Raw genomic sequence first — 26,853 nt, 5'->3', positions numbered from 1 at the left:
GTGAGTGTCCCAGTCTCATTCCCTGGTCCTATAACATTATGACCGACTTAAGTGGTGCCATTTGAGTAATTTCAAGCCCCCGGAAGAGCTATTTGTAAACGCGCCTGCTATATAAGAGGCAGGAGCCGCGGCCCCCCTTGTCTGCTGGCGCGCCCCTAGTTCCTCTCGGCCGCGGCAACGATCACAAGTTCCCCATGGGAAAGAGGCGGTTCACGCAAGTCTCGACCAGCGAGGACGAGGAGGAGCCGACGAGGAACGACGCCGGCGAGCGGAGGAAGGGGAAGAAGCTCCGCGTGGAGGACGAGGAGAAGGAACCGCAGAGCAGAGGCGGCGATGCCGCCGGCGGAAGCAGTAGCGGCGGTGGCGGCGGAGGCGGAGGTGGAGGGAACGGGAAAGAGGAGGAGCCGCCCTTGGAGGACGCGAAGCCGAAGGGGCGGGTGCTTAGGGTTTCTGGCAAAGGGAAGCGGAAGAAGCGGCACTACTGCTCCTTCGAGTACGACGGAAATACGTTCGAGCTGGTGAGGTTCTGGACATCTTTAATCTTAGTCGCATGGTGGGGTTCTTGGTGATCTTCGTTTGCTCCCGGAATTGGATTCATGAAGATTTCACTTGTTTAATGCTCGGATTTGCGAGTATCTACGATTTTTACATTGTTCTTGAAAATTTTCCGTATCTTGAGCTATCTTTGTTCTTTACCGTATTCTAGGGTTTTTAATGTTCTTCGTTTGCTGTGGGAGTTGGATTATTGAGGAGTTTTCTTGTTTAGTTCTTAGCTTTGTTAGACTGTTTGCTATATTTGGTAGTGTTCGAGGGTCGACTTGATTTTTTTTTTGAAATTTCTTGTTTTCTGGCTATGTTTGCTCATTTTGGTATTTTGGAATTTTGATGTTCTCGATCTGCTGTGGGAGATGGATGTTTGACGATTGCTCTTTTTTGCTTCTTGGATTTTCATAAGGGATCAACTTTTTTTTTTTTTGTAGGGAGTAGAGGAAAATGGAGGAGAATAGTGTTTGATTGTCATTTTTTTTTTTTTTTTTTTTTTGGATGCTGCATGTAGGAAGATCCGGTACTCCTGACTCCAGAGGATAAGAAGCAGAAACCCTATGTTGCGATTATTAAGGTGAATTTCTTGTTTGCTGATTGTAAGACTGGGTTCATTTGTTTTGATCTTTCTACAGTTCGTTGAACTGGATATGAAATGTGATAATGTGACAGTAAGTGTTTTCTGCATGAGCTGGTTAAAAAATTGAAATATTTGAACACTAGAATTACTTCCTTGGGATTCTTTGAACTTGGTCATTTTGTGGAAAGAGAACTATTTAGCATGAAACGATGCATAACCATGATTACACTTCAAATTTCACACCATTTGCTTGGGACCAAGTCTGTATCTCCTTGCCCTCTCCCTATTCAACACGAAAGGCATGTGCACTTGCCCATATGAAGGTTACCGTCCCCGAGTCTATTTGTTGTAAGCCCCTCAGTCCTCAGATCTACTGGTAGTTATATTGCCTTACTTCTTCTGAGAGAAAGGGCGAGGGAGATTACTTTGTATCCTATCCATTAATTTGAAATTCTAAATTATAGATGTTTTCTGATGTTAGAAGCATTATTTGTGTCCTATCATTCAGCATGCATGATCCAGTTGATAGATTTTATAACACTCAGTTTCATTTAGTTTCAGAAAAAAAAAAACTTGTCAAAAACAATCATAATCCATTTTCATTGCTGTCATTGTTGCTTCTGCATGTCATCTATCTCTTTGTTTTGGCTCCACAAAGTTCTAGGCTGTTTATGCGCTATGACTACTAGCTATGACGTGCAATGCTATAGGAACTCAAGGCTTTTTCTGTTTATTTGAGTGTGATGTATGTCCCAATGTCAAGTACATAGCATTTTGGTTCAATCTGGCATGTTATACCATTTGCTTTTTTATATTCATCTACATGACTTTCTTATACCTTGTGGTAAGACCTTATTTTGAACTGTGTATCTAGATTATATGTAGAAAAATTAACTTCGTGCTTTTCTGCACTATATTACGCAATTCTTGATCCTGTCCTTCTCACACTTTCTCCCTGAATCTTCTGGTTGAAGTTTTTATGGCATTGATATTCATTTGTTTTACTTGTCTGTCTTAAACTATTTATGCTTCTTTCTTGCATTAGGATATAACTCAAGATGCAGATGGCAGTATGATGGTTACCGGGCAGTGGTTTTACCGTCCTGAAGAAGCTGAAAGAAAAAATGGCGGGAGCTGGGAAGCACAAGATACCAGGGAGCTCTTCTACAGTTTCCATCTAGATGAGGTTCCAGCTGAATCCGTGATGCACAAGTGTATTGTCCACTTCGTGCCTTTAAACAAGAAGTTACCACTTCGGTCAGAACATCCAGGTTTTATCGTGCAAAAGGTGTATGACACTGTTGAGAAAAAGCTCTGGAGATTAACTGACAAAGATTATGAAGACAGTAAACAACATGAAATTGATCTTCTTGTTAAGAAAACATTTGAGCGTTTAGGAGATCTTCCAGATATTGAGCCTGAAGTTGCTCCTGCTGATGATGCTGATCAGTCAATGAGTAAAAAGAACCTTGGTAAACAACGCATGCATCCCATCGATGTCTCAAGAACCGAAGATGCTCCTGAGAGGTCTGACTATCTGACCAGAGCAGATACACCTGGAAGCTGTACAGCGTATAGAGCAATCCTAGCAAAATTCAAAGCATTGACTGGTGATTCATATCGCGATAAGTGGTTGGATAAGCTTCTACAAGGAATTAAAGCTGCATGCAATTCAAAAGAAGATGCATCAGCTGAGGATAAAAGGACAGGTAATGGTGCTTCAGATCATAACACAACTGGCAACAACCGTGCAGACAATGTAAGTGGTGCATATGTTCCTGTCCTGCCAATCGTACTGTGTTTTCACAGGATATCATAAGGTCATATGGATTATCTTTCTGGTGGGAAAAATTAGCTTTCTTGTAAGCAAGCACACAGGTTTATTTTTAGAAGAAAATCCAATATGCCATGGGTCATCATCTCCAGAATCTTGTTGGGCCAATATGGCAATTAGCATCTTGTCACCTCCTCTTAATCATTTTCTTTTGTTAACCTTAGCTTACAGATTGTATTGAGGAACCTCATGATATAGTAACTATGTTATGTTTTATGTTTTATTTAAGTAATCAGTTACAGGAATTGAGTATTTTAATAGCTGTCTAACCAATGATGTTTGCTATCTGTTTCGCTTACAATGATTGGTTATAACATTGGTTTTATTTTTGTTAATATAGATCTTATGCATAAAATTTCAAGTTTTGAATATTTACAAGATACAGTGAAATTACAAAATAATATCTCCTTTCATTTCTTTCTACCTCTTTTATTATTTATCAAGTACTGTTTCTGCAGTCTGCTGGAAGAATTTGCTGGCCGGATGATGCTGTCCCAGCAATAACTGCCCTTGAGAGAGCTACACATGAAACTCTGGGTCCCGATTTCCAGAAATATAACCAGAAAATGAGGCAGTTGGATTTCAATCTCAAGGTAGAATAATTGTTTGCAGTTAGCTTTACTTCATTGTATCATAGCTATCCTTGTAATCTTGCCCTTACATAAAATGTTCGAGTATCAGCATTCAAAATATCAGTCTGTATTATGTTTATAATTTGTGCCTCCTTGCAACTCTGAAACTGCTTTCAGAGAGCTCGTGTAATAGTTTGAAATTAATTTTCATAGTTTTTTTCCTAATAATCTTCCTTTATGACTGATGTGGCTTGCATGCAAGTAATACTACAGGGAGTTACTTTTTGAAAATTATATGCTGTTAACATTTTTAATTGTGAATCAGGGTCCTTTACTCATAATCTGGACTTAGTGCCCATGTTTAGAACTTGTAATTAAAACTTCATCCTCTCAAAAATTATAGCTTCTGACCACCATTCAGTATGTTAGACAATGTTCTTCTCAAAAAGTTGTTTCTCCTTTTACCCTTCAGATGACTTTGATGTAAGTTTTCTTCCTTCAAAAACATTTGAGGAAGATGAAGTTTCTTAATTACCTTTCGCCCCTATGCCAAGATCTTATTGAGCTTTGTTGAAAATTCCTCTTGCATATAAGTCCATGGTTATTTCCAGCTTTTCATAAGGTTATCACTAAGAATTATGGACCTAGACCTTGTCAAGACTTACAATCCTAATGATTAGGCATGAATACAAAAATAGACATTTAAAACTTCCATGTTCCAGGTCTTGGGTCCAGGTCTAGCAAAAGTGTACCTGTCATGATCTGAGCTGTCCATCTAATACATTAAGTTTTGGGACTAGTTTTGCAGGAACTCAAGCCAACAGGAAGAGACTCGATAGCTTATATGGTATATAATGTGTTGTTTTGTTCTTATACTTTGGTGAATGAGGATCTATAAAGCCAGTCCCAGTTATTTGGGATGAAGGCTTGATGATTATATTTATGGTTTTACAACCTTTATGTTTCTTGTAAAAATACTCATCACCCTTGGTAATAGGTCATTAGTGAAATATCCAGAGGACATGCACTATCGTACTCACTTGGGTATTGGACCCAGACTGTACCCTTTGAGTGTTGGGTACAGTATCAAACTATAATGGGTTTTACCTACTGGGACTCCAGCCTGACCTGATTCATGGTTGAGGGTTTTGGTAAAAGCTGAGTTCTAGACACGCCCAGTTAGTCTAGACCATGTAGGGAGGTACTCAGACCTGAGCTGACCTGTTAACAGCCCTAGTTTTCCAAGTCATTCTTGTGACATTAGAGCTTCTTATTGTGTCCTTCATCACCTTGCTATTAGAAGGTGTGGACCTAATGCTATCGATGCTGGAATTTGGCGCTTTGATATCAAACAATATGGAAAGTCTTTGTTGATCTTTGCATAACAATAAGTATAATTATCAAGCATTATCCCAGCTATTTTGAGTCAGTAATTTCATAGTTTGACCCATGAAACTGACTGTCAACCTAACATCAGCCGGCTACTTTTTTTAGTGGGGCTTTGCTGGCATTGATAGTGTTCTTTGAGTCAATATTCAGCTGAACCCCAAAACTAAGCTTCCTGTCTGAGTTTTCTTCCTTGATATAAATTATCTCAGTATTTGTGCTCAAATTGGAGATTCAACTGTGCTGTACATGTGAATCCTTTATCTTGTGGCAATTTTTAGTCAACAAATAAATTTCTTGTTTCAAAAAATGTATTTTCATTAAAGCTCATATGGATCTTTTTTTATATTTCTATTTCATTGCAGATTCGTGAATTTGCATCAAATTATGGTAGCATTATCTTTTGATCTTTGTGATGTATGTATCCCATGATAAGATGGATATAGCTCTTGCTTCACACATCCACAGATATTGTTCTTCTTTGATCTGTTTATGTAATTTTAGCATATACGTTTCTCCATACTTTTTCTGTTTTACCAATAATTCTTCACTCCGGAATGTTAGATTTCATTGTTAATGCTTTTGCTGAACTATAATAATTAACTTTTATATACTTAAAATATTTGGGGTTGCTAAGCAGTCGTTGGTATTTCCTCCCTATATTCATGCAGAACAATGTGATGTTAGCTAGACGCCTACTGAATAAAGAATTGGACCCTGCAGTTATTCTGAACATGTCTCCCAATGAACTGAAGGTATGCATCCATTTCAAATATTTTTTCTAATATTGTTTCTTTGTATTATCTCTTTTTGTGTTTGCTACATCTGCATGCCTCTTCATAGGACCAATGCAAAGTAGAATGGTCTATTGTACACGTGTATGAAATATACATGCATTTAACTGTTAGATTGCGTAACCAGTAAATTTATATTTACCATCTGATTATTTGGTCTTTTAATAACGGATAGGGCTTTAGAGGGATATGTCCATTGGCTGTAATAAGAATAAGAAATGCATGATCTTTCTATGATCCTGGCCCACAAACTTCCATTGGAATTGGAGGATGACAATTTGTTGCCTAAAGCCGGTGCTTCGATCAGGTTTGTGTTTGAGGGAGGCTGTAAGAAGTAGGGATGCAACTGAGGTTGGGCCTAACCCGAACCTGTCCACCCAACCCGCTCATTGGGTAGGCTTGGGTTGAGCTTGGGCTGAAACATCCCAACCAGACCTCAGTTAGGGTTTGATTATGGTTGACTTCCAACCCTATGCGAACTTGACCGTAACCCAACCCAACTTAACCCAACTGCACCTGACATATAAATAAATAATTGACATTTATATTTCATATAGGTTATTTATTTATATAATTGTATTTTTCATATAGGTTATTTATTTATATAATTGTATTTTTCATATAGGTTATTTAGTTATATAAGTGTATTTTTAATCTTATTGAATTGTGTGTAACTTTATAATTGAAATTTATGAACAATTGAGGTCTTAATTCAATAAATATTAATTAAATAGAAATATCCCAAACTTTTTTCCTATCTTAAAATTTTTATTTAATCCATTTTATTCAATTAACATGGCATGATCCAACTTAACCCAACTAACCCAATCAGACTTAGCCTACCCAACGCAAACCGAATTTAGCTTATAACAGGGTTGGATTGGCTTTGGTTAGAGAAATTCCAACTCAAGACCATGTTGGGTTGGGTCAGGGTTGAGGGATTCATAGGTTGGACTGGGTTAGGGCATGCCCTCAACCTAACCTAGTTGCTGCCCTTATGGAAAAATATTACAGAAGTATTATTGAACAAGGTTCGCCATCTCGGTATTGGATCCTGCATCGGTGCCATCCTATTATAGTGTCAGTACGCGGTATGGTACGAAACGGCGAGGCATACCAAGTGTTGGTATGCTACGAGACTGTGTACTGGTTTGATACCGGTACGGTATGCAACCGACCAGTACAGCGAATCTTGTTTTTGAAAGTGCGGAAGTCCAGCAGGCACTCTCGAGAATGTTTTATCCTAATAGTGTCAAAAAAATCTATATTACAAATATATGAAGAATTAATGATTTATATGGGCAAGTAGGAATAAGGATAACATTTTATTCATTTGGTTGAGGCTGTTCCAATAGAATCATGATAAAAATACGTAGATTGAACCCCACAGGGAATCCAAAGGTGCAATAAACCACTGATGTTGTATATCAGAGTATATTTGAATTTTTAGATAGAGAAGTTGGGCTAAGGACTGTTGGCAGCAATCTTGTCCGGACACTTTAGCATGTATTGTCACCTTGGATCAATTCTAAATGGATAGAAAGTAAATCTCTGATCAAACTGAGAAATTCTTCATTAGTTCCGTGATATCTGTTTCTCTTCTTTCTTTATTGCTTTTCTCTAAAAAAACATGAGAGGAATAGAAACTAAGAATTAGGCAGTTGTTTGGTTGAAGTCCCGGCTCAGAAGTGTGAGCATCCACTTCCTGAACTAATTCTGACCTGACCCGCCGAAGTTAGATCAGCAGTTTAGCGAAGGCTTGAGCACAGCAGTTTGGTTCCCAGTTTCACCAAACATGTGGAAGTGGTGAGTCTGGCGGAAGCTAAGTTTAGGCTTATCACTTCCGTCCAAACACGCCCCAGCCCCTGGTAACTGGAAATCTGAAAGAGGATGACTAATATTTTGAATGCTGAAAGCCCGAAACATTAATCCTTTTCAGTTTTTTATACATGAGTGCTATGTTTGATTTTGTTCTCAAGATAGGTTTCGGTATACGGTCCACTATATGAATAGCAGAAGCAATATTGTCAAGGTGGTTCTATACAGGTGAGCAAAATAGTATCTGGGTGCGCATATAAGTGAGCAGTAGGCTATGTAGTGTAGTGTGACCTTCTAACTACGATAGTTGACAATGTAGTTCTTGAGGATCAAGCTGAGTTTATTTACTCAAGTAAAGATCAGCGCTAGAACTTTTGGTTATTTGCATGGTGATCTACCATCTCATATAGGTAACATCATTCCTGACATCCATAACATTCATATTGCATTCATGTCATTGAACAAAAGCTAGATATGAGTAATATTACTTGTAATTGCGGGAAAAAGGAATTATTATATTTCAAATATGTGTGGTATATATGTTCCATTTATCTGCGGTTTGTTTTTCCTGGTGCATATATCTGACTATGATTTGTCTGACTGCCTCTTAAGAATTTCAAGATGGTTTGTAGTTTTGTTTTTTCATGGTGCATGCATATGGTTGATATTTAACTATGCCCCTTGATCATTTCAGGATGGTTTCCTTGCTGGAGAAAAAACAACAACAGAACCAGAAGAGTCCAAACAATTGCAGGTGAATATGCTGATCTACATGAATATGCTGATACATGCAAATTCTTAATGAGAACTGAATTACCATAAATCATATTGAAAGGATAATTGCTCCAGTGTGAATTATAGAATGTCACTTATCTAAAGAGAAAGCAAGTACAGTTCAACTTCTGGAGGACAAGTGATAGTTTCTAATTCCAGCAGCAATATGTATTGTTTAAATATAAATTTGTGAAGGAAAGTTCGTACCTTCATTTCATGCTCAAATGTTGGGCTTGTGCAACCAGATGACTGATGCTAGATGTTCAAGATGCACGGAGAAGAAAGTAGGGATTGCTGACATTATCCAAGCTGGAGGTCATGGGGATAGATACCAGGTGTGCAAATAATTTTTGTTTCTGCTTTTGTTTCTGCTTTTGTTGTTGTTGTTGTTGCAGTTATCTGTACTGCAGAGTGGTTTGCTTACCTGGATGGGGAGCTAGAGATCCTTATTCTAGCACCTTTATCTATCAAAAACTTGTCTTGCATCTAAACTATAAGAAACTTTGAAAAAATTAAAAAAAAAAAGAATGATATTTGTTCTTTTTGTTGATGATTCTGAAAATTTTACATAAGATATTTCATTATATGGATTGAAAAGTGTCAAATAAATGGTTAGATACAGCTATATCTTTCATGGTTATGTTATAAAAGTTGGCATTTCAATTTTTTGTGGTAGCTCCCTTTATGGTGGAACATTCTGGAAAAGAATTTATAAAATTGTTCCCCTAATAACATGGCTTAGTGCATCTTGAAAATCAGTTAGTGAAACCTGAAGGAGAACTAAATTGAGTAATGAGAAATTATGGATTGAACAAAATACTTTTAGTTGTTTTCAAGCTTTTAGTGCTCATATTACTTGCTATTGCAGCCACAACTTTGTTCAAAGTATAGCAATTTTCAACTGAGTTCTTCGTAACCGAGGCACCAATTGTTAGCCTTTAGAAAGTAAAGATTTCTGTTATGCATTGGCCTTATTAATGTGTTGATCATCATTTAATATAGGATAAGCATTAAGACCAAGGTACGCTGTACTCGTCCGAATCGGACGGTACGGGGCATACCATATCGTATTGGTTCGGTACCGATATTCGGTATGAGTGGCATACCGATACTCAGTATACCAAAAATTGTACCGTACCGTACTGGCACTATGCTAGTATGGCACTGGTACAGAATCCGGTACCGAGACAACGAATCTTGATTGAGACAGTATGGTACTTTTTTTTTTTTTAAAGGAAAGACCACTTAATTCTATATATTGCTCTTCAAAACCTCTTCTGAAACTAATGTCTGGGGGCCAACCTGGGAGAGGAAAATGGCTTTTGGTTTTCTTTGGGGGGTTGTCCTGTTTTTATTTTTTTGCGGGGAGAGGGGGTTTTCAAGTCCTTATATTAGAAGCAACGCATTGTGTTGTCAGGATGTGGTTTGCAATGAATGCATAAACAGCGAGTCTCTCATTGAACTTCTTCTCCCAAACTAGCAAGTATATATGTAGTTAAAAAAATAAAGTGCTAGTAAATTATTAAGTAATCATTGATTTTAATTTCTAAAATATATCTGGACTATACACATATAGGAGTTTCCAGATTCAAACAATTAATACTAAAGTTAGAAATTTTGTAGTAGTACACTCATAGTCCAAGAAGAGTTGATCCTGAAGCCCAAGGTTGAGGAATTGTAGCTCCTCTAGATCTGATATTAATTCTTTTGTATTCATGGTGGCAATGTAAGTGCCGAAAAGTTTCTCCAGGATGCATGCTTGTGGTTCACAGTTGGTGTTTTGAACATGAGTGATGAACAGAGTATGATAATAAACCTTATTCTCCTTCAGATTTTAGCGACTGTGCTTTTGTGTGCTGAAAATGTTCTGTTTACAAGTCAAGACTGTAATTATCAATAAATTTGGATCATTTTCGGCAGAGTGAGTGATGCAGAGATGAGACAAGATATTGCTTTGCCAGATAATGTTGAAGTGATATTATGTGTTTAGATTGGATCAGGAGCGGGCATACCAGGTCAGATCTACCCACTAGTTTGGGATGTACGCTAGGTTTTGGAGGGTCTCGACTCATTTTGGGTCGCACATGTATTTCGGAAGGTGAACAATGCGGCAGACTGGGTCGCCTCCTTTGCAGCATGTCACTCTGGAGCCTTCTTGTGGGACGGCACTGACCCTGTTCTGCAGGGCCTAGATCGTGTTTTACATTCTGACTATTCGTGGCGTACTCACGTCCGAGTGTAGTGAGACGCCGGTGTACCAACAAAAAAAAAAGAGAGACATGATATTCTTAGATTGTTGCAGGAATATCATCCATTGGGGCAGAATGTCTTCTGAGTGTGTAACTCGTCGGATCAAGTTTCACCGAGACTGTTCTTGGACATAGTCCATGACTGTTGGTCAAGTCTATTCTTTGGAAGTTAAATGGGAACATGTTGTAATTAAAAAAAGAAAGAAAAGCTTGCGCCATCTTATTTGGGAGGTTTTTTGGAGGTGAGGTTCGAAATATTCTCCTTGTTATGAATGGATTGCTGAGGGCAACATCTATTATTAAAGTTGAGATTAATGAATTACACAAGCATCGGTTGAGAGATCCAATGTTGGATGGTATAAGCATCCAATATTTTATGGTTCAAGTACTAAATTATTCTCAAGTTTGTTGGAATTATGCTCTTAACATATGATACTTTCCTCCTTCAGGCATAGATCCTATTGTCTTGATGATCATTCTGTCAGCATATGCCTTTATGTTATAGTATCTCTCATCTCTGTTCGTTAGTGCACCTAAACCGCAATTTAGCTCAAGTTGTTTTTTTCTTTCCCCCGGTTTTCTTGTCAGGAATGAGCACTAACCTTTTACGTTTGCTCTTAATTAATCAGTTGGAGTGCACCGCTTGCGGTTACATGTGGTATGCCGCTAGAGATGCCATCGCGTCTTTGACTATGGACGCTCCCAGCGTTGTTGGAAATGTGGGAACAGCACCCTGGGCCACCGCCAAGTTTGAGGCTGTTGAGAAGCAACTTGCGAGTCCTCGAGAATCTGAGAAGCCAGCTGTAGATCTTTTCCAGAAGACCACAGCAGCTTATATGCCTGTCTTGGAACCTCAGAAATCATTCAACAGATCAAAGACAGAAGATCCTGCTGTATCTGCAGCAAACCGTGAATAGAGTATATAATTTCCAGTGTTACTTCTTTCCTCCCTTCTTTTGAGTTGAGTGCTCGGTAGGATCAGTGCCTGTAAAGTGTTGTAAAAATAGAAAAGAAATGTGTTAATATGGTTTTGTGATTTCTCTCTCTTTGAAGTGTATTTGCAGCCTCCGTTCTGTTTTAGTTTGGCACACGCAATGCGCATTAGAGAAATATGGAAAGCTGTGGTCTTAAGAACGTTGAGACAAACATGTTGATGTTCGTGGAGAAACAGGGGCTTGCACTTGCTGTCTGAGGTGATATATGGTCGCACAACTGCCTGCGGGCAGGTAATCCCTTGTTCTGCACGCCGAGTAAGTGCTTTGATGACACCATGATCTTCCTCTGGATCCCTGCAGTCCTTTTGCCTGAAAGAAACGCCGAGTGCCTTCTTGTCTTTGAAGAAAATCGTCATCTAGTTTCCAAAAAAAAAACGTAGATCATTGTTTGGGTAGCAGGGCACCGATCTCTCCCCACTCCTGGCAGATGTTGAAAGACTTATATCAAACATCACCTCCTGTGTGGTCGGACATGTCTACATGGAGGCTACTAATTGGATGGTTTCCGCGCTATTGGAGGCTTTCTCAGTTTTACCCCAGTGACTCGGGGATATGGCTGTCGCTCTGCCGGCGGCTGTATGTATTCGAGAGCTATAGAGCTCTGCAAGCCAGCCATTTCGACCAAAAACTAAAACGAAAGGGGCAAATCATTGGCAAGGGATGCGTGTTGAAGTCAGCCGCGTGAACGAGGTTGAGCTGGCAAATTTCCCGAGGACAGCATCTAAAAGACGACAAATTATAAAATAAATGCACGGCCCCCCTCGTGGATTTCCCGGACAAAGGTTTACACTCGAGAGGCTTGTGATTTACTGCTGAAGAGGGACCCATGCCTGTTGAAAAACACACTTATTTTCAGGGTGATCAAGGAAAAGGAAATTTGCGTGAAAACTTTGGAATCAGTCAAAGAGGACTCGAGTCTTTGAATGGTTTCGTAACCCTCTTTTAGATTTTTAGAGAGAGAGTGTTGGAACTTGGAAGAGGCGAGTAAATGCAAATTTGAGAAAAACATTGGGCCAAGGTACAACGGCTTAGCCGTAGTTGGAAAGAAGTCAAGAACATCCAATCTTTCCATCCGTAATTTGACCTGGATGTGACCAGAATAGACCTGGTCGAACCTAATCTTTTAGACCCATGGTTTGAGTCTGGTCAGAAAGAAACATGTTTGAAAAATGCGCATGGGCATGACTCGCTGGGATTTGATACCTGAAATGGATCTCACTCTACCTGGCCCAATCTGATCTCAGTCAAGCCGAAGACCCATTTGAAAATGGATATTTAACATATTTTATTTGCAAGTTGAAGGTACAATTAGTAATAAAAGCTCATATTAATACCCTATTTAATTTTTTGTATCCATCATCCATGTCATTGTTAATTTTCTTCTAAATATATAGTAAACGGTACATTTCTTTCTAATTTGTATTAGATCCAAACCTAAACCCACTCTAGTTTAGACCTGAATGTATTAGGCCGGGTTTGGAGTGGGCTCAACTGAACATAGTTCGAATGCTTCCTTGGACAGCAAGGAAAAAAATTACAGACATGGTCCAACACAACCTAATGTACCAAAAAAATTGTAACTCAAAATAAAAGCACGTTGGATCTAAATCATGCTTGTCCTAGTCTAACTTGGTCCGACCTAGCACATGACGAGTAGTCTTCTCAGTCACTATACCTGTTCCCCTCCATCAATGCAATAGGATGTGTCTAGCCGTCTATCTCTTGCCTTTTTTGTCATATTGTTATATTTCAAAGATATATATATATATATATATATATATATATATGCATACGATCTGATTGATTGCGCAAAGCCTGCAGTATATTTCATATTGAGCCAAAGTGAGTGCTAAATATGGTAAGGATGCGCGTGCTTAACCAACATAATCAGGATGAAAATCAGCAATTATCAAGGAAGGGTCTAACCTTCATAATGGGGGTGGATTCACATGCTTAACATTGACATAATAATGATGAAATTTAGACACTATTAATTGAAATGCATTTGTTTTACAAACATACTATTTCCAACACGTCAGATTTCAAAATTTAATATCTACGATTGCTATTTGGATCGCACGTTACACGTTATCAGTTGTCATAGTATAGGAGTAGGAGACTGCACTGGTCCGAAGAAGTTTGAACACGTGTGCTGTTATTTATTTGTCCATTTATTTATTTATTCCAGAAAGTGTAGTTAACTATCAAACGACAAATCCGAAATCCATTACGCAAAAACTTTGCTTCCATTTTGTGCGGTTGGTCTAATCTCCTTCTTCATTTATATGAAGTAAAAATATGACGAATTCTCCAAGATGAAATATGAAAAACAACACAGAATCATACAGTGCGAACAAACAATTATAAGAATAATAATAATAATAATAACGGAGAAGAACTCTTACACTGTCAACATGCATCAGAATCAAACTTACATTGCGAACAAACAACAAGAAGATTAGTAATAACAATAATAGAAAAATACCCTTCGAATGCCAACATGCATTTGCACAGTCTTAGATGTACGTACTCGGACACAATTAATTACATAACACACGAATTCTAGCTTCCTCTACATGCAGCGGCCGTAGCTTCAAATATACAGCAGGATAACTTCTCGAGCAATTTAAAGCGCGAAGCTTCTCATTCCAGACGGTAAGAAACTGGATCAAGCTTAGTTGGGGCAATCTGAGGATCATCAGCTATGGCCTTTAGATCTTCTTCCAGATCTAGCAAATAAGCCTTTAAGAACGCAGTCATAATCCCCCCAGTAGTCCTCCTCATGATCTCTCTACAATTAGTCCCATTCTTGCACACACACTTCGTGATCTTGGGAGCAGTATCATCCAACATGTCCAGATGACCATAGTCCGTGACCACAAAATGGTAGCATGGTGGCTTGCACTCACTGTAGAACTCCTTGTGGTTGACTCCATTTGGAGCACAAGCAGGAAAAAGTATGTTTTTTTGCTCCGATCCGAGCCCGGTTCCGAGCACCAAGACTGGGATCTCTAGTTCGAAGGAGGAGGGCTCGTAGGTGAGGATTTTAGGTGGGATTTGGCAGCACTTGCTCGGTCCGGCCACTGGGTCGATACCCATTAGTAGAGAGAATTTTAGCGTCGTTTCCGCATGGCCAAGTGCTAGAGCGAAGGCTGCATGGCCACCTCTGCTATGTCCGGCTAAAGCGAGCTTGTCAAGGTTGGCTTCGACTCCGGTGGGGAGCACGGATTGGAGCCCATCAGAGAGCCAGTTGGTGACGGCAGCTGCAGAGGTGATGTCTTCTTCGGAGTAAGGTGATACGACGATGCACTGAAATAAAGGACCGGGAAGTAAAGATTCTCAGTCAATAGGAATTAGATGTGAAATTAAAGGGAGTCAATCTAGGGGGAAACTCAAACCCCAATTTCTGTTTAGGAATTAGATGCTTTTGCAGCAACGGTGAGAGAATTTGAAGGGTGCATACCTGTGGTGCAATCAGAATGAATCCATGAGAGGCAACATGTTGCAGGAGCTGGGTGTAGTATGCGTTAGAGAGAAGGTAACCTTGGATGAAGAGAACAACCGTGTAGGTCCCTGCAACCTTAGGACAGACTACCAGAATATCCTTCGGCGGAGAGGATTCATCAGATTGTTTCGCTGGAATCGTATCCACATGTAGCTTCCCGTAACCAAATACTGAGGCAGCCGTTGCCGAAGGCTTGTTAATGATCACGGAAGCCATCTCTGTGTGTGGAGAACTGGGCTGGATGTTGTGGGAGGAGGAGTGCAGCCAATTTATAGAAGAGCGAGTAGCCAAGTCCAAGAATCGCCGGTTCAGTCTTTCCCGGCTGCGTTGGAAGCGTATGCTTGGGGCTCGATTCCGGGTCGGAATGGTTTCCTGTAAACTGGTAATCACGTTGAAAACGCCAGCTATCACTCTTCGGTAACATCTAGGAAGTGCGTGTATTCTAGTGCCCATCAATCTTTATCGCCTATCGTCTTCTGAGAACTTTTCCTTTCTAATATTATGGAAAATTACAGAAACATCCCCCGCCCTAACTTTGGGTCAATTCCAAACTAATTAAGATAGCTGGCGACCTTAAAAACTTTCGATCAAACCCCTCCAATTTGCAATCTGTTCTAAAGCATGGTCTCCCTTGGGCTGCCCCGATCGACGGACTGTGTTAGTCATTCATTTTCAATTGACGAAAATGCCATCTTCCTCTTTTCACGTATTTCAACTTTAAGATATGTGCAAGTGGATAAATAATTCAGATTATCTACACCGTCGTCTTGAGATATGTGCAGGCAAATGAATATTTGGATCATGCATGTGGTTGCTTCAAGATTAGTGTAGGAAGATGAATATTTTGATTGCTTCGAGATCTATGCAAGTGGGATGAATAATTCGACCATCCATTGTTTGCTTTGAGATCTGTGCAAAAGAATGAATATTTGGATCGTCCATCGCATAGATCTCAAAGTTTAAGCTCCAAACTTTTTTACTCATCCACCTACATAGATCTCAAAGCGATCGGTGCATGATTAAGATCATCCATCCACTTGTACAAATCTTAAGCATGTAAGTCCCTATGTAGCACAAGGATTATCAAAGATTTAAGATTATAACCCAATCCATATATATTAAGTGGTATATTATTAACTGTGTATTGAGGTATATTGAGTCCTTTCATTAAGCCCATGCTTGTCACATCGCCTACATATCATAGGTCGTGATGACTACACATATCATAAATCGCGATGACTACACATATCTTAGGCACTATGTGAAGTAGGTGTCGGTTTATTAATAAAATATTTAATTCAAAATTTTGAGATTTTAGAATTTCATATTTGATAAATATAAACCTATTTAAATATAAAAATTTATTCTAGATTCCAAAGTAACTTGGTTTTCTAAATAGATAAGGTTTAATTTTCTATTTTTATCTCTCTTCTCTTTTAAAATTCTACAGAATTTCTACAGACGCATCTCTAATTATTTCTCACGCGGTATCTTAAAAAGAAGCGTAGAGACACTTTCTTTTCTCACAAAACATCCCAAAGGGATGCTTCGCAAAAGGACTCTTCGGAGGCTTTTATAGATAAAATGATGCATTCTTACAAAAATCTGCATATGATCGATCCAATGGCGATCCCAAAGGATACAACTTTGACGAGTGGATGAATTGTGTGAAGAGATGTATTCAACGAAGGAATACTCAAGCATCTAATCATACTTATTCATCCTTTTCGTTTATGAATACAAAAGAAATCATGCTTTCCATCCATCAAAATATTTTCTTTCCATCTGAATAACTCCAAATTAAAAAAAAAATTGAGAGTACTAAGCGAGTGAACTCAAATGCACCCAATAAGTATTTGAGAAGAGGATTATGTCCACATAGAAGAGAATTGAGAGATTGGTTCAATCAAATTTGCTAATTTTTCACGAATCTGAATACGTGCAAGGAACTTGCTCTGTTTAGCCTATAATGTAAAACTCGGTTATAACATCCGTATGCCCGTTCTGAAATATTTATGACAATTGTTGTTGGTTCTTGCTACTGGTGCGTTGCAAACAAAGAGAGATAGAGAGAGAAGGGTAGAGTTGGGATTTCAGGGTGGGGAGGGATGGGATAGCGACTGGATGTTAAGGAATCAATAGCCCTAGGCTTTCCATTATAGCAATTAAATTCCTCTTCCCTCTAAATAAATGGTGTCGTGCAGCAGTCAGGATCTTTCTCATCAATTCAGACATGAATAGAAGAAAACCAGTCTTCCAACCATAGCCATCCACACACACACACACACACACAATATATATATATATATATATATATATATATATATATATATATATATATATATATATATATATATATATATGCAGTAATTATGATTAAGCGAGCCCCATGCAATGCCAGCAGTCATGCAATAGATGGAGATCAAGTTTGGATTTTGGCAGCCAACCATTTTTGTCGCATCAACACAATGGACAACAGCAATCCACTTTCGACATGGGCAGCTCGACTGGATCCTTAATGGTTCAGAACCCACTAATTCCTTGCCACAAGAAATTTCTGTGGCTTCCCGAGGTTCCTAACCCGATTCCTATATCTGATTCCCACGTTATTTTCTGTGCGCCTTACTAATAAGCTTAAACTTTTCGGGCAAATAATTTTTAATATAATATCAGAATAGAAATTTTAGGTTCGAATTCTGTTTCTATATTTTTAATTTTATTATTAAAAATTTCATATATCGAGCTCACTCATTAAAAAAAATTCGGTCCACATATGAAAAAAGTGTAAAAAATATAAAAAATATAAATAAATTTATCTAAATCTAAGAATAAGTGGTGTTCTTAATATGGTATCACGTTTAAATCACTGCTCGTCTCATAAGCTCAAGTGTTTTTCCTGCAAAATATGGTCAGAAGAAACCCACTCACTCCTGATTGCGTCGAGGACACGGCTTTCTGATTATTCCCTTGGTTCCTCGTAAGTCTAGGAAAGACGCCGATGTGGCCGGGTCACGAGGGATTCATCGGACGGTTGTTTTCACGCTTCATAGATTACTTTTCCAATGCTAGAAGGAAAACTTTAGAAAATTCCAATAGATGGAAGGTAGGATATGCCATCTAAGTCTAAGTTGATATGCAATTGAATGCAGCCTTTATTTATGTGGATGTCATTCATCAAGTACTTATCTCGATCCACCACTATAGAAACGAGCGATTGTAATTGATGGTGTGTACAATCATGCGATGCATGCAGTGCAAACAATAATTTTTTGAAATTTATAATATAGATTGCTGCTAGTTGGACATGCACATAAGCTGGAGTTACATCAACAAAAATCAAGCAAGTCTACGAAAAGTTGCCCAAATTGTAACAGAGGGTTACAATCAGCATGATACATGAATATTTATAATTTTTATTATAAAATATATTAAAGAAAATAGTAGGTTGTACTTTTGTTGTTGGAGATGAAGGTGAAAATGGAAATAGATTGATCGTTGTTCCCCTTTCTGATCTTCTTATATCAAGAAAATGGTTTTATTAATATTTTTATTTATTTATTTCTTCTCCCTCTTAATTGCATTATGATTTTTATTGAAGGTATTATTTGTTATGTCCTTTCAATAAATAAAGTTCACTTATAAAGGGACATCAACGTTGCGAAGAAAAGCCTGGCTACAATTTTTTTTTATTATTATAATAGGAAAGACAGAGAAGCCTTATTCAACTATTAAAGAGATTTGTAATCTCAAAAACTTGTAAAGAGACTTGTGGGAAAAATCCAACTACATTACTACAACCATGTATAATTAATGTTTTTGCTTTTCTTCTCTTGGGCAAATATATTATTAGGAGTTGAACTTTGGAAGTTCATCGATAAAAGTGCTTCTCATGTACTAATGTTGATGAGGAAACGGCTGCAATTTTACCAACACTAGAGCACCGTATTTAATTTTATTAGAACATCTTAAGTTACACCTACTTGTGGAAAAGTACCGCCCCAAAAAGTTTACCATAATGCATATAGTAATTAACAGCCAAAATTAAAAAAAAAATGATATTAACCCAAAACTCGACAACACCCAACAAAACCATCATAGTTCATAAATCAAAAATATAGTTTTGGATTTTTTTTAAATGGTTATGCACATATCATGGTGTTTTAATTTTTTAATCTCTTTTAATAATCTAAAAATCTAATGAGTAGAATTTCCAAAACCTAAGATACTATTTTTTTATAAGAGATTAACTGCTTTTCTTTTGACAGAATTGAAACCTCGATTCTATTAAACAAAAATATCTGATGATATTGCTTGAGTGATTAATTTAACTTTCCTTTGCTGCATTAAGAACGGCTACAAAAGCAAAGTTAAGTATTGTAATATCCGAGCCCAATACTTGTAGGGCTCAGTTGAAGAGTATTGGGCCGGGGGGTTAGCGGGCCATGCTGGCCCATGAAGAGCAGCTAGGGAGGACTGCCATCTCCCACCTGAGAGCTGAAAGGACAGGACCACCAGCTGGCCAACGGAGAGACCCTCACAGCCATGCAAAACGGGAGCCCACCACCTCCTCCCCCGCGGTAGCTGAGCACTGAGCTGGCCTGAAGAGGGGGGGCAGCTGGTGGCTCCTGGAGCAGTGAGAAAGAAGAGGATGTCACCTCTCCTTGGGGTCAAATCCTAAGCCAAATATTTATAACCCCTAAGATTTGCTAACCCCCAGTTTTGATATACCCTCCTAAACCTCTAACCCTCTGGATTTACTGCACCAGAGAGCTAAGCCTTGGAGCTGGAGGCAGAAGGAATCTCGCAGCCCTAGGAGAGGAAGGAGGGAGCATGCCGAGGTGATACTGCCCAACTACGACCAGCCAAAGCAAGGTAAGGATCACTGTGAGTAGGGCCTTAGCAGAAAAAGGATGGAGACACCCCTTTGTGGGGTGTTCTCCTCTTTGTTTCATCAATGAAACAGAGGGGAGGAGACCGGCACAGAGAGGAAAACCGACACAGAGAAGAAGACCGGCACTGTGGAAAACGGGAGAAGGGCCGCGAGCCGGACTCACAGGCCGCGCGCCGGCCTGAGGACGGCCTAAGCCCAGGCCCGATGTCCACCCGGGCCGAGCCCAATCGGACTTGGCCTGCGGGTGACAAGGCACCATAGCCCCTTCCCCGGCCGCGGTTGCCCTAAGGCTGAGGGGCAACCAAGGGCCGTCGGGTCTGGCCGAGCCAGCGACAGACGCGGCCACAAGGCCGCCAGCCTCCGCTGAGCCCCACCTCTTCGCCGGCGAAGAGGTGGTGGCGCTATTTAAAAAAAAAAAGAAAAAAGAAAAGAGGGAAGAGGGGGAAACGGAAGCAGGAGAAGAACAAAAAAAAAATACTTACCTCGGACCACGGCCTTAACCTCACCGTGGTCGGAGCAGGTGAGGATCTCCTGAAGGAGATCCGGCCTCGAACCCACCTCCCAGCTCTCCTCCTCTTCTCCAGCATCACTTCGGAGAAGAGGAAGGGCCGGCCTTCCACCGCCGCTGCCCCGAGGGGGAGCTCCGCCTCGGCCGGTGGATTGGGGGAGTCTCGCCTCCCCGGTCGCCGGCGAGAGGAAGGAGGGGAACCGGAAGGCGGCGAGGGAAGAAGAAAGGGATCGGAGGAGGAGGAGGTCGGGGAGGGGTTTCGGCCGGAGCAGGAGGGTTTCGATGAAAAACGAAGGAGAAGTCGGAGGGGAGAGAGAGAGAGAGAGGCAGGGGAGAAAAGAGGCCGAAGCCTCTGGAACCACCCAGAAGACCCTTAAATGGGTCTGCCTAACGGGTCGGATCCGAGTTCGGGTCCGAAACCCGTTAGGCCCAAATAGCTTGAATTGGTTTAGGTAAACCCAATAAAATGTTGAACCGAGCCCAATTGAATGAAATGGGTTAAATTAAGCCCAAATAGAGTTGAGTCTGAACCTGACTGAGCCCGAACAAACCCAATTAAGCTCAATCAAGCTGGGTCCGAGCCCTATCCATGTCATGTTGATCTCAGCAGGCCCAATTAGTTTTAAATCAGGCCCAGATCAAGTCCAATTAAATTGACAGAAGGCCAAATGGGCTAGAGAAGGTTGGATTTAATTATAAATCAGGCCCAACCCTTTTATTTAAAAGCCCAATTAAACCATGTGAGCCCAAATTGACTTTAATTGAATCCCAAAGGCTTCAAGTTGGGTGAATTGAATTGGGCTAAGATCCTTGGTTGGGATCCAAACAAGTCCATGGTAAGATGAACTTAATTTTATAATAAATAGAGGATAATGTGATTCTTATAATGTGGTTTTAGGAATCAAAGACCTGTCATCTGGACCTAAGGGATAATTGGAAGTAACCATGATCATGTATTTTATTATATTCTAAGCATTTTTTAATTGTATATTTATGATATTTTATGAGTAATCCTGATCTCATAAATAGCACCACGATTATGCTGATATGTTAATCATGCACGCAAGCTAGTAAGCAAATGTATCTACCAAGACATAAAAGGCTCAAAATGCTACTGAACGAATGCAACTGAGATGCTTGCTAGTGGCGAATAACTGAGCTGGCCCACTAGTATAACAATAACTAGCTGGCCGTGGAATTGGATAACAAATTATTGTAATTAACCTGTCCTAACCCTGTTATGGATCATGTCATGTTTATTAATATTTCCTAAGCTTTTTTTTCTTTTGTAACAGAGCTTCGTTATTTTTGGGTGATGCATACATACTTTTGTATATCTAAACAATATAGAAGTTCTGTATTTTTGTATCAGCCTTAAAGGTTGTACCGTACTTATTTTAATACATGAAAGTTTGACTTATTTTGACTACCTGCTACCCTTGTATGAGGCTGTGTGCTATTGTGGGCGATAGTCGGCAATAGCACGGCCGTGTCACGAATCCGGATCCGGGGCATGACAAGTATGCTCTCTTTTATCTGAACTAGTGTTTAAAAATCAAGCTAGTTGACCAGGTTGACCTGTAGAAACACAACCTGTCGCCCACCAAGTACTAAGCGAAGATCCAAGAATGCTAAAAGAACTATCCAATTCAACCGCTCAAAACACCATGCTCAGACCATTTTTTGAGTCACCTCACTCAAGAATTAAAAGGGATGAGCGAAGGAAAATCCAGAGTGAAAGAAAATCTGAAAGGCGGCAATTATGTCGAGATTTTTCTTCAGCTTACCTTAAAAGAACAAACTTCATATAGACCCCAAGTCCTTGCCAGAAAGGAATGGGCTGTAGATGCAAGCAGCTCTCTTTGTGGGTATAATTTAGAATCTATTTTTTTTTTATCTTTTCATTAGATGCCTATTCATAAGGAGTATATAGACTACTTCAAAAACTTGTCTCAATTTTAGAGGATGGCCACCTAATCTTCACTCTCTCTGGATTTCTTGGAGGAAAAGGCACATCCAACCAATCTTGAGAAAAGCATGGGATCAATTGTCGATGTCAATGTTTAGATATATTTAGCTTGAGCGAAACAAGAGATTCTTTTTTCGGCGGTGAGCATCCATTTTTTTAGTTCTGCAAAGAACCCTTCACACTTTTCATCTTTGGAAACACTTGAGATCGGAGAAATTGATTGATGGACACCATCAAATTTGGACTCGTGTCACCTCTTTAGCTTCATCTTAATTTTTCTCTCCATCTATACTTTTTTTTAAATCTTACTTCCTCCACATTCCATCAAAAAATAAAATAAATAAAACCATAACAAAAACAGTGGTTCATGATAAGATCAAAGTCTTTATGTGGTTGGCACTGAAAAACACATTGCACGCATAGGAGGTCTTGGCAAGAAAAGGTTGGGGAAGGGGTTCTGGCTATTTATTTTGTAGGATCAAAGATGAATCTATTTTATACATTCTTGTTAAATATCCCTTTGCCAAAAGCTTGTGGTTCATTTTGAAAATACAACTCAAGATAAAACGTCGGCATGAAGATATCTGGGATCTTTGGAGTTTGAACTGTATACTGTATGGGACCAGCTCATCATGACTCTATGTTGATTAGCCCAAACTTTTGTATTTTTCTCCTAAGCGGTGAAACCCATTAGGATATGGCACTTTCCCTACGTTTTTTTTTTTTTTGGGAGCTTCCATGTTTTTATAAAGCATATCTAGTTTGAATTAGCTCCAGCATTAGATTGCAAGACCTAGTTCAGTGTTTGCATCATGGACATTCTTGATTGGCTTCCTGTTGAAATCCAAGTACAGTGCCAAGATTAGTCCAAACTTTAATAGTTGAATTCATCAGTAATTTTAAAATACGTCAGGGTTTTAAAGTTAAAAACGTCGGCATCTGTAATTTTAAAATATCAGGGTTTCAAAATGTAAAAATTTGAAAAGCATTTACTTGAAGTTTAAACTAATTTCGAGATCTGGAACTCCGCTGCCGGTTCAAATCACGCAAAGATTTTTTTTTTCTATAACCCCTGCAAAAGGTTGTTGCTGCATCTTATCATTTGGGTTTTAAAAAATACTGACTTAACATGCAGACGCGCGCATAAAATTTCTATATGAAAGTAAATCTGCATAGAAGTTTATATGCGGCCACCTGCACTTCAAAGTCGAACGAAGGAATCGTTGGAAGAAGCCGTCGGGGGTATTTGCACAGAACGTAAATTCCCATACCACGTGAACAGTAACAAAAAAAAAAAAGAAAAAAAAGAAATGGAAGAGTTAAGAAGATAGGATTTGGGCCTCCGGGTTTCTTCGAGGAACCACCCTCCAGGAATCTAATTCGAGAATAATAATTAGCATGTCACATCATGGGACTATTGGTTCCTCAATCCTCATATATTCTCATCTCTATTAATTATGGAGATGATTACTACCCTCAACTTCTTCCTCATTAAGATGATTACAAATATCTCAACAACCTGATAACAATAAGGAAGATAAAAGGAAGCGCTTATTCAAATCCATGCAACCACGTGGTTTATTTCCAACCCTATGCCAGCTGGAGAGGTTATGCAGCCTGTCAGTTACGGAGATGAAGTAGGGTAGTCACGCTGCAGTATTGACTGCATCCACGTGTACAGTGAGCAGCTTGCGCACATCGGCGATGTCCTCCGCCCTTGCTGCTGTCCGCCTCGCATGCCACGGCCTGGAGGATGATGGATGGGCGGAGCGGTAGAGCAGTTGAGCAGGCATCTGTTCGATGAAATGCTCAAGAGAGACGAGAGCAAGCATGGGCATGCATGATCAAAGGTCCTTATCGCTACCGGGGCTCGCTGTTGTATGCTCCATGGAGACTTGGGGTAAGTGGGTCCTTGGCGTGGTTATGCTATAAAAAAAAAAAAAAAAACTTCCTTCTTTTTCCTCTCAATTCTTTTTTTTTTTTTTTTTTTTGGTAAAAAAATAGGAGGGGAGGGGGAGGGACCAGCCCACCCGCGTAGCAGCCCCATTACTGGGCCCCCCTTCCACCAGGGAATGTTCGATACAGGTCGCAGGTTTTCGCGTGCCTTCTCCGACCCGTGGGCTCACCCCACTGGGTTCACCGCCTCACGTGTGGGTACGTCACCCCAGCGCCACCTTGGTACAAGTGGAAGGAAAGCATAACCGCCAACAAGCCAGCCGGGCGTGGGGCATCCGGTCCCCTAATTTAATCGACGCCCGCGCGTTTCGAACCCGGGCAACTTGGGCGGAATTATCGCCCCCTTACCACCAGGCTACTACCTTGGCGGAATTTTCCTCTCAATTCTCGATGAAGGCATTTGGAATGTGATTTGTGAAATTAAAGCATCGCATCGATGTCATGCATTAATTTTACAGATCTTCCTGTGGCATAATTTTTTTTTTTTTGGCTCCACGTCCCTGATTGTTAATTAATAAGATCAAAATTCACCGTCTCAGTATCAAATCCTATACTGATACCATTCTATTACCATATCGATAGGGCTGAAATCGATAGAATACTAGCCTATCCATATCCATATTTATTTTGTTTAATAAATGCAAATACGAATATGGATATTAGACGGATGGAAAAATTCATATTCATATTTATTTTAAATAGACACAGATACAAATTGGATATCGAAAATATGGATATAAATCGGATAATTAAACTTTATGATCATTAAATCAAAAATATTACTAAGTGGTTGATAAATCAAGTTAATAGTATGTTAATGTGGTCATTTATTTTTCTTAAAAGTTCATCAGGGTTATATAAAATTAAATAAGGTTACAAATGGAGTTGGATATTCGAAAACGGATCGGATAGTTGTCTATGCATATCCATATTCATTTTTCTTTAATAGATATGAATACAGATATGGATACGGATATAAGTAAAGTGCTCAAATTTTTATCTATATCTAGATAGGTTCGAATACAAAAATGAATTCGGACGGATATTGTGGTACGAGATTATGTACCGCTTCGACACCGATATGATGCGGTATGTCCAGTATAGTGACCGGCATGACGAAGCTAAAATACGATATCGTCTCAATGCCCTCGTTCAGACTCATAAACATTACCCTCATGTTGTCCTCAACCAATGCATTCTGGTACTCGGGTGCTGAATCATTCATATTACTCCCCACCTCGGCAAACTCCATCTCATCTGAGCCTCCCCAGTGCTCGTGATTCACTCGAGTGGAAGGTCATCTCTAATGTAAGTATATTAAAACTGCCATTATAAGTGCAAAATAGATTTTATATATGAAAAAAAAGGGAAAAAACTTAATTTATAGTTTGAACTAGTTGCGGGATCTGAAGCCGCGCGGGATCAGAGTACATATTTAAATACTTTTTGTCAACAACAGCCTATACAAAATCAACATTCTCGAGTTTATCTGTAATTTTAAAATATACTAGGATTTTATATGTAAAAAATTATGAAAAACCTTTTAGCTTTAGTTTGAGGTAAATGCGGGCGCTGGAAACTAGAGGTGGTAATCGGATCAAGTCGGACATAAATGGATCGGGTCAGAAAATCATAAACTTAAACCTGACCTGTTTATTAAACAAGTCATGAATTACAACCTATCATGTTTAATAAACAGGTAACCCGACCTGACACGTTTAACCTATTTAATAAATAGGTAGTCTGTTTGCCTAACCCGACCTGACCTGTTTAATCTATTAGCCCAACCCATCCTGACCCGACCTGTTTAACCTGTATTTAGAGAACAAACCAAGAACAAACACATAGAACTTCACAAAAATTCCACAATTTCTTCCTCGTGGACCATATCTGCTACTCCTAATGCAAAGACCAAACATTACTGTAAATAACCAGAAGAAAATAGAAGAGGCCGATCTTTTCCGGAAGGGACACCGTGCTTCCCTCGTCCTCCCCATCGAGGAGCTTATCGGCACTCTTCGCCCCACTATCGCCGTCATCCATCTTCCTTTCACTAACCCCTTTCTTGATCTCGTCCCCAACCAACCCTCTGACCTTGCCCTCGCCCTCCAGAAACCTGATCTCCTCCCTCGGCTCGGCGGATGTGTTCACCGAGTTCTCATTCACCAGAGGTGCCTTGTTCCTCGGCGCCCTCCTCCTCCTTGCAATGGTCGGCCTCTCGGCTTGGACTATCGGGTTCGCCTGCGCTCGCCCCTTCCGCACTCCGCTATGGAGCTCCGGCATCCTTTATCCATCCAACCTCATGCTAGAAAAACTCTATATCTCCCGGATTTTTGAAACCCTATTTCGCCGACGAGGAAGAGAAGAAATTCGGAGAGACTCGAGCGACGAGAGTGCCAATCGGGCGCCGCGATGGGTTCCGATCGAAGATTCGATGATAAAAAAACGATTCGATGGTCTCTTTGGAAGAATCAGGGGG

General features: G+C 39.7%; 2 protein-coding genes across 2 annotated transcripts; one reads left to right on the top strand and one right to left on the bottom strand.

Annotated features, from left to right (window-relative positions):
* The first annotated feature begins 132 nt into the window (after positions 1 to 132).
* On the top strand, positions 133 to 11,630 carry LOC103705583. Its single transcript, XM_039115188.1, has 8 exons — positions 133 to 518; positions 1,058 to 1,120; positions 2,169 to 2,882; positions 3,416 to 3,550; positions 5,587 to 5,670; positions 8,222 to 8,281; positions 8,547 to 8,636; positions 11,180 to 11,630. The coding sequence occupies exons 1-8, from the start codon at positions 195 to 197 to the stop codon at positions 11,465 to 11,467; spliced, it is 1,758 nt and encodes a 585-aa protein (XP_038971116.1). The 5' UTR covers positions 133 to 194; the 3' UTR covers positions 11,468 to 11,630.
* Positions 11,631 to 13,905: 2,275 nt separating this feature from the next.
* Positions 13,906 to 15,469, bottom strand: LOC103705552 (chlorophyllase-1). Its single transcript, XM_008789312.4, has 2 exons — positions 15,009 to 15,469; positions 13,906 to 14,854 (listed from the first exon to the last, which is right to left on the bottom strand). The coding sequence occupies exons 1-2, from the start codon at positions 15,264 to 15,266 to the stop codon at positions 14,189 to 14,191; spliced, it is 924 nt and encodes a 307-aa protein (XP_008787534.2). The 5' UTR covers positions 15,267 to 15,469; the 3' UTR covers positions 13,906 to 14,188.
* Between the last annotated feature and the right edge of the window lie 11,384 nt (positions 15,470 to 26,853).

This window comes from Phoenix dactylifera, chromosome 17 (assembly GCF_009389715.1).
Source record: "Phoenix dactylifera cultivar Barhee BC4 chromosome 17, palm_55x_up_171113_PBpolish2nd_filt_p, whole genome shotgun sequence".
NCBI classification, from domain to species: Eukaryota; Viridiplantae; Streptophyta; class Magnoliopsida; order Arecales; family Arecaceae; genus Phoenix; species Phoenix dactylifera.
The sequence above is the reverse complement of the archived record's forward strand: the minus strand, read 5'-3'. Positions and strand labels throughout refer to the sequence as shown.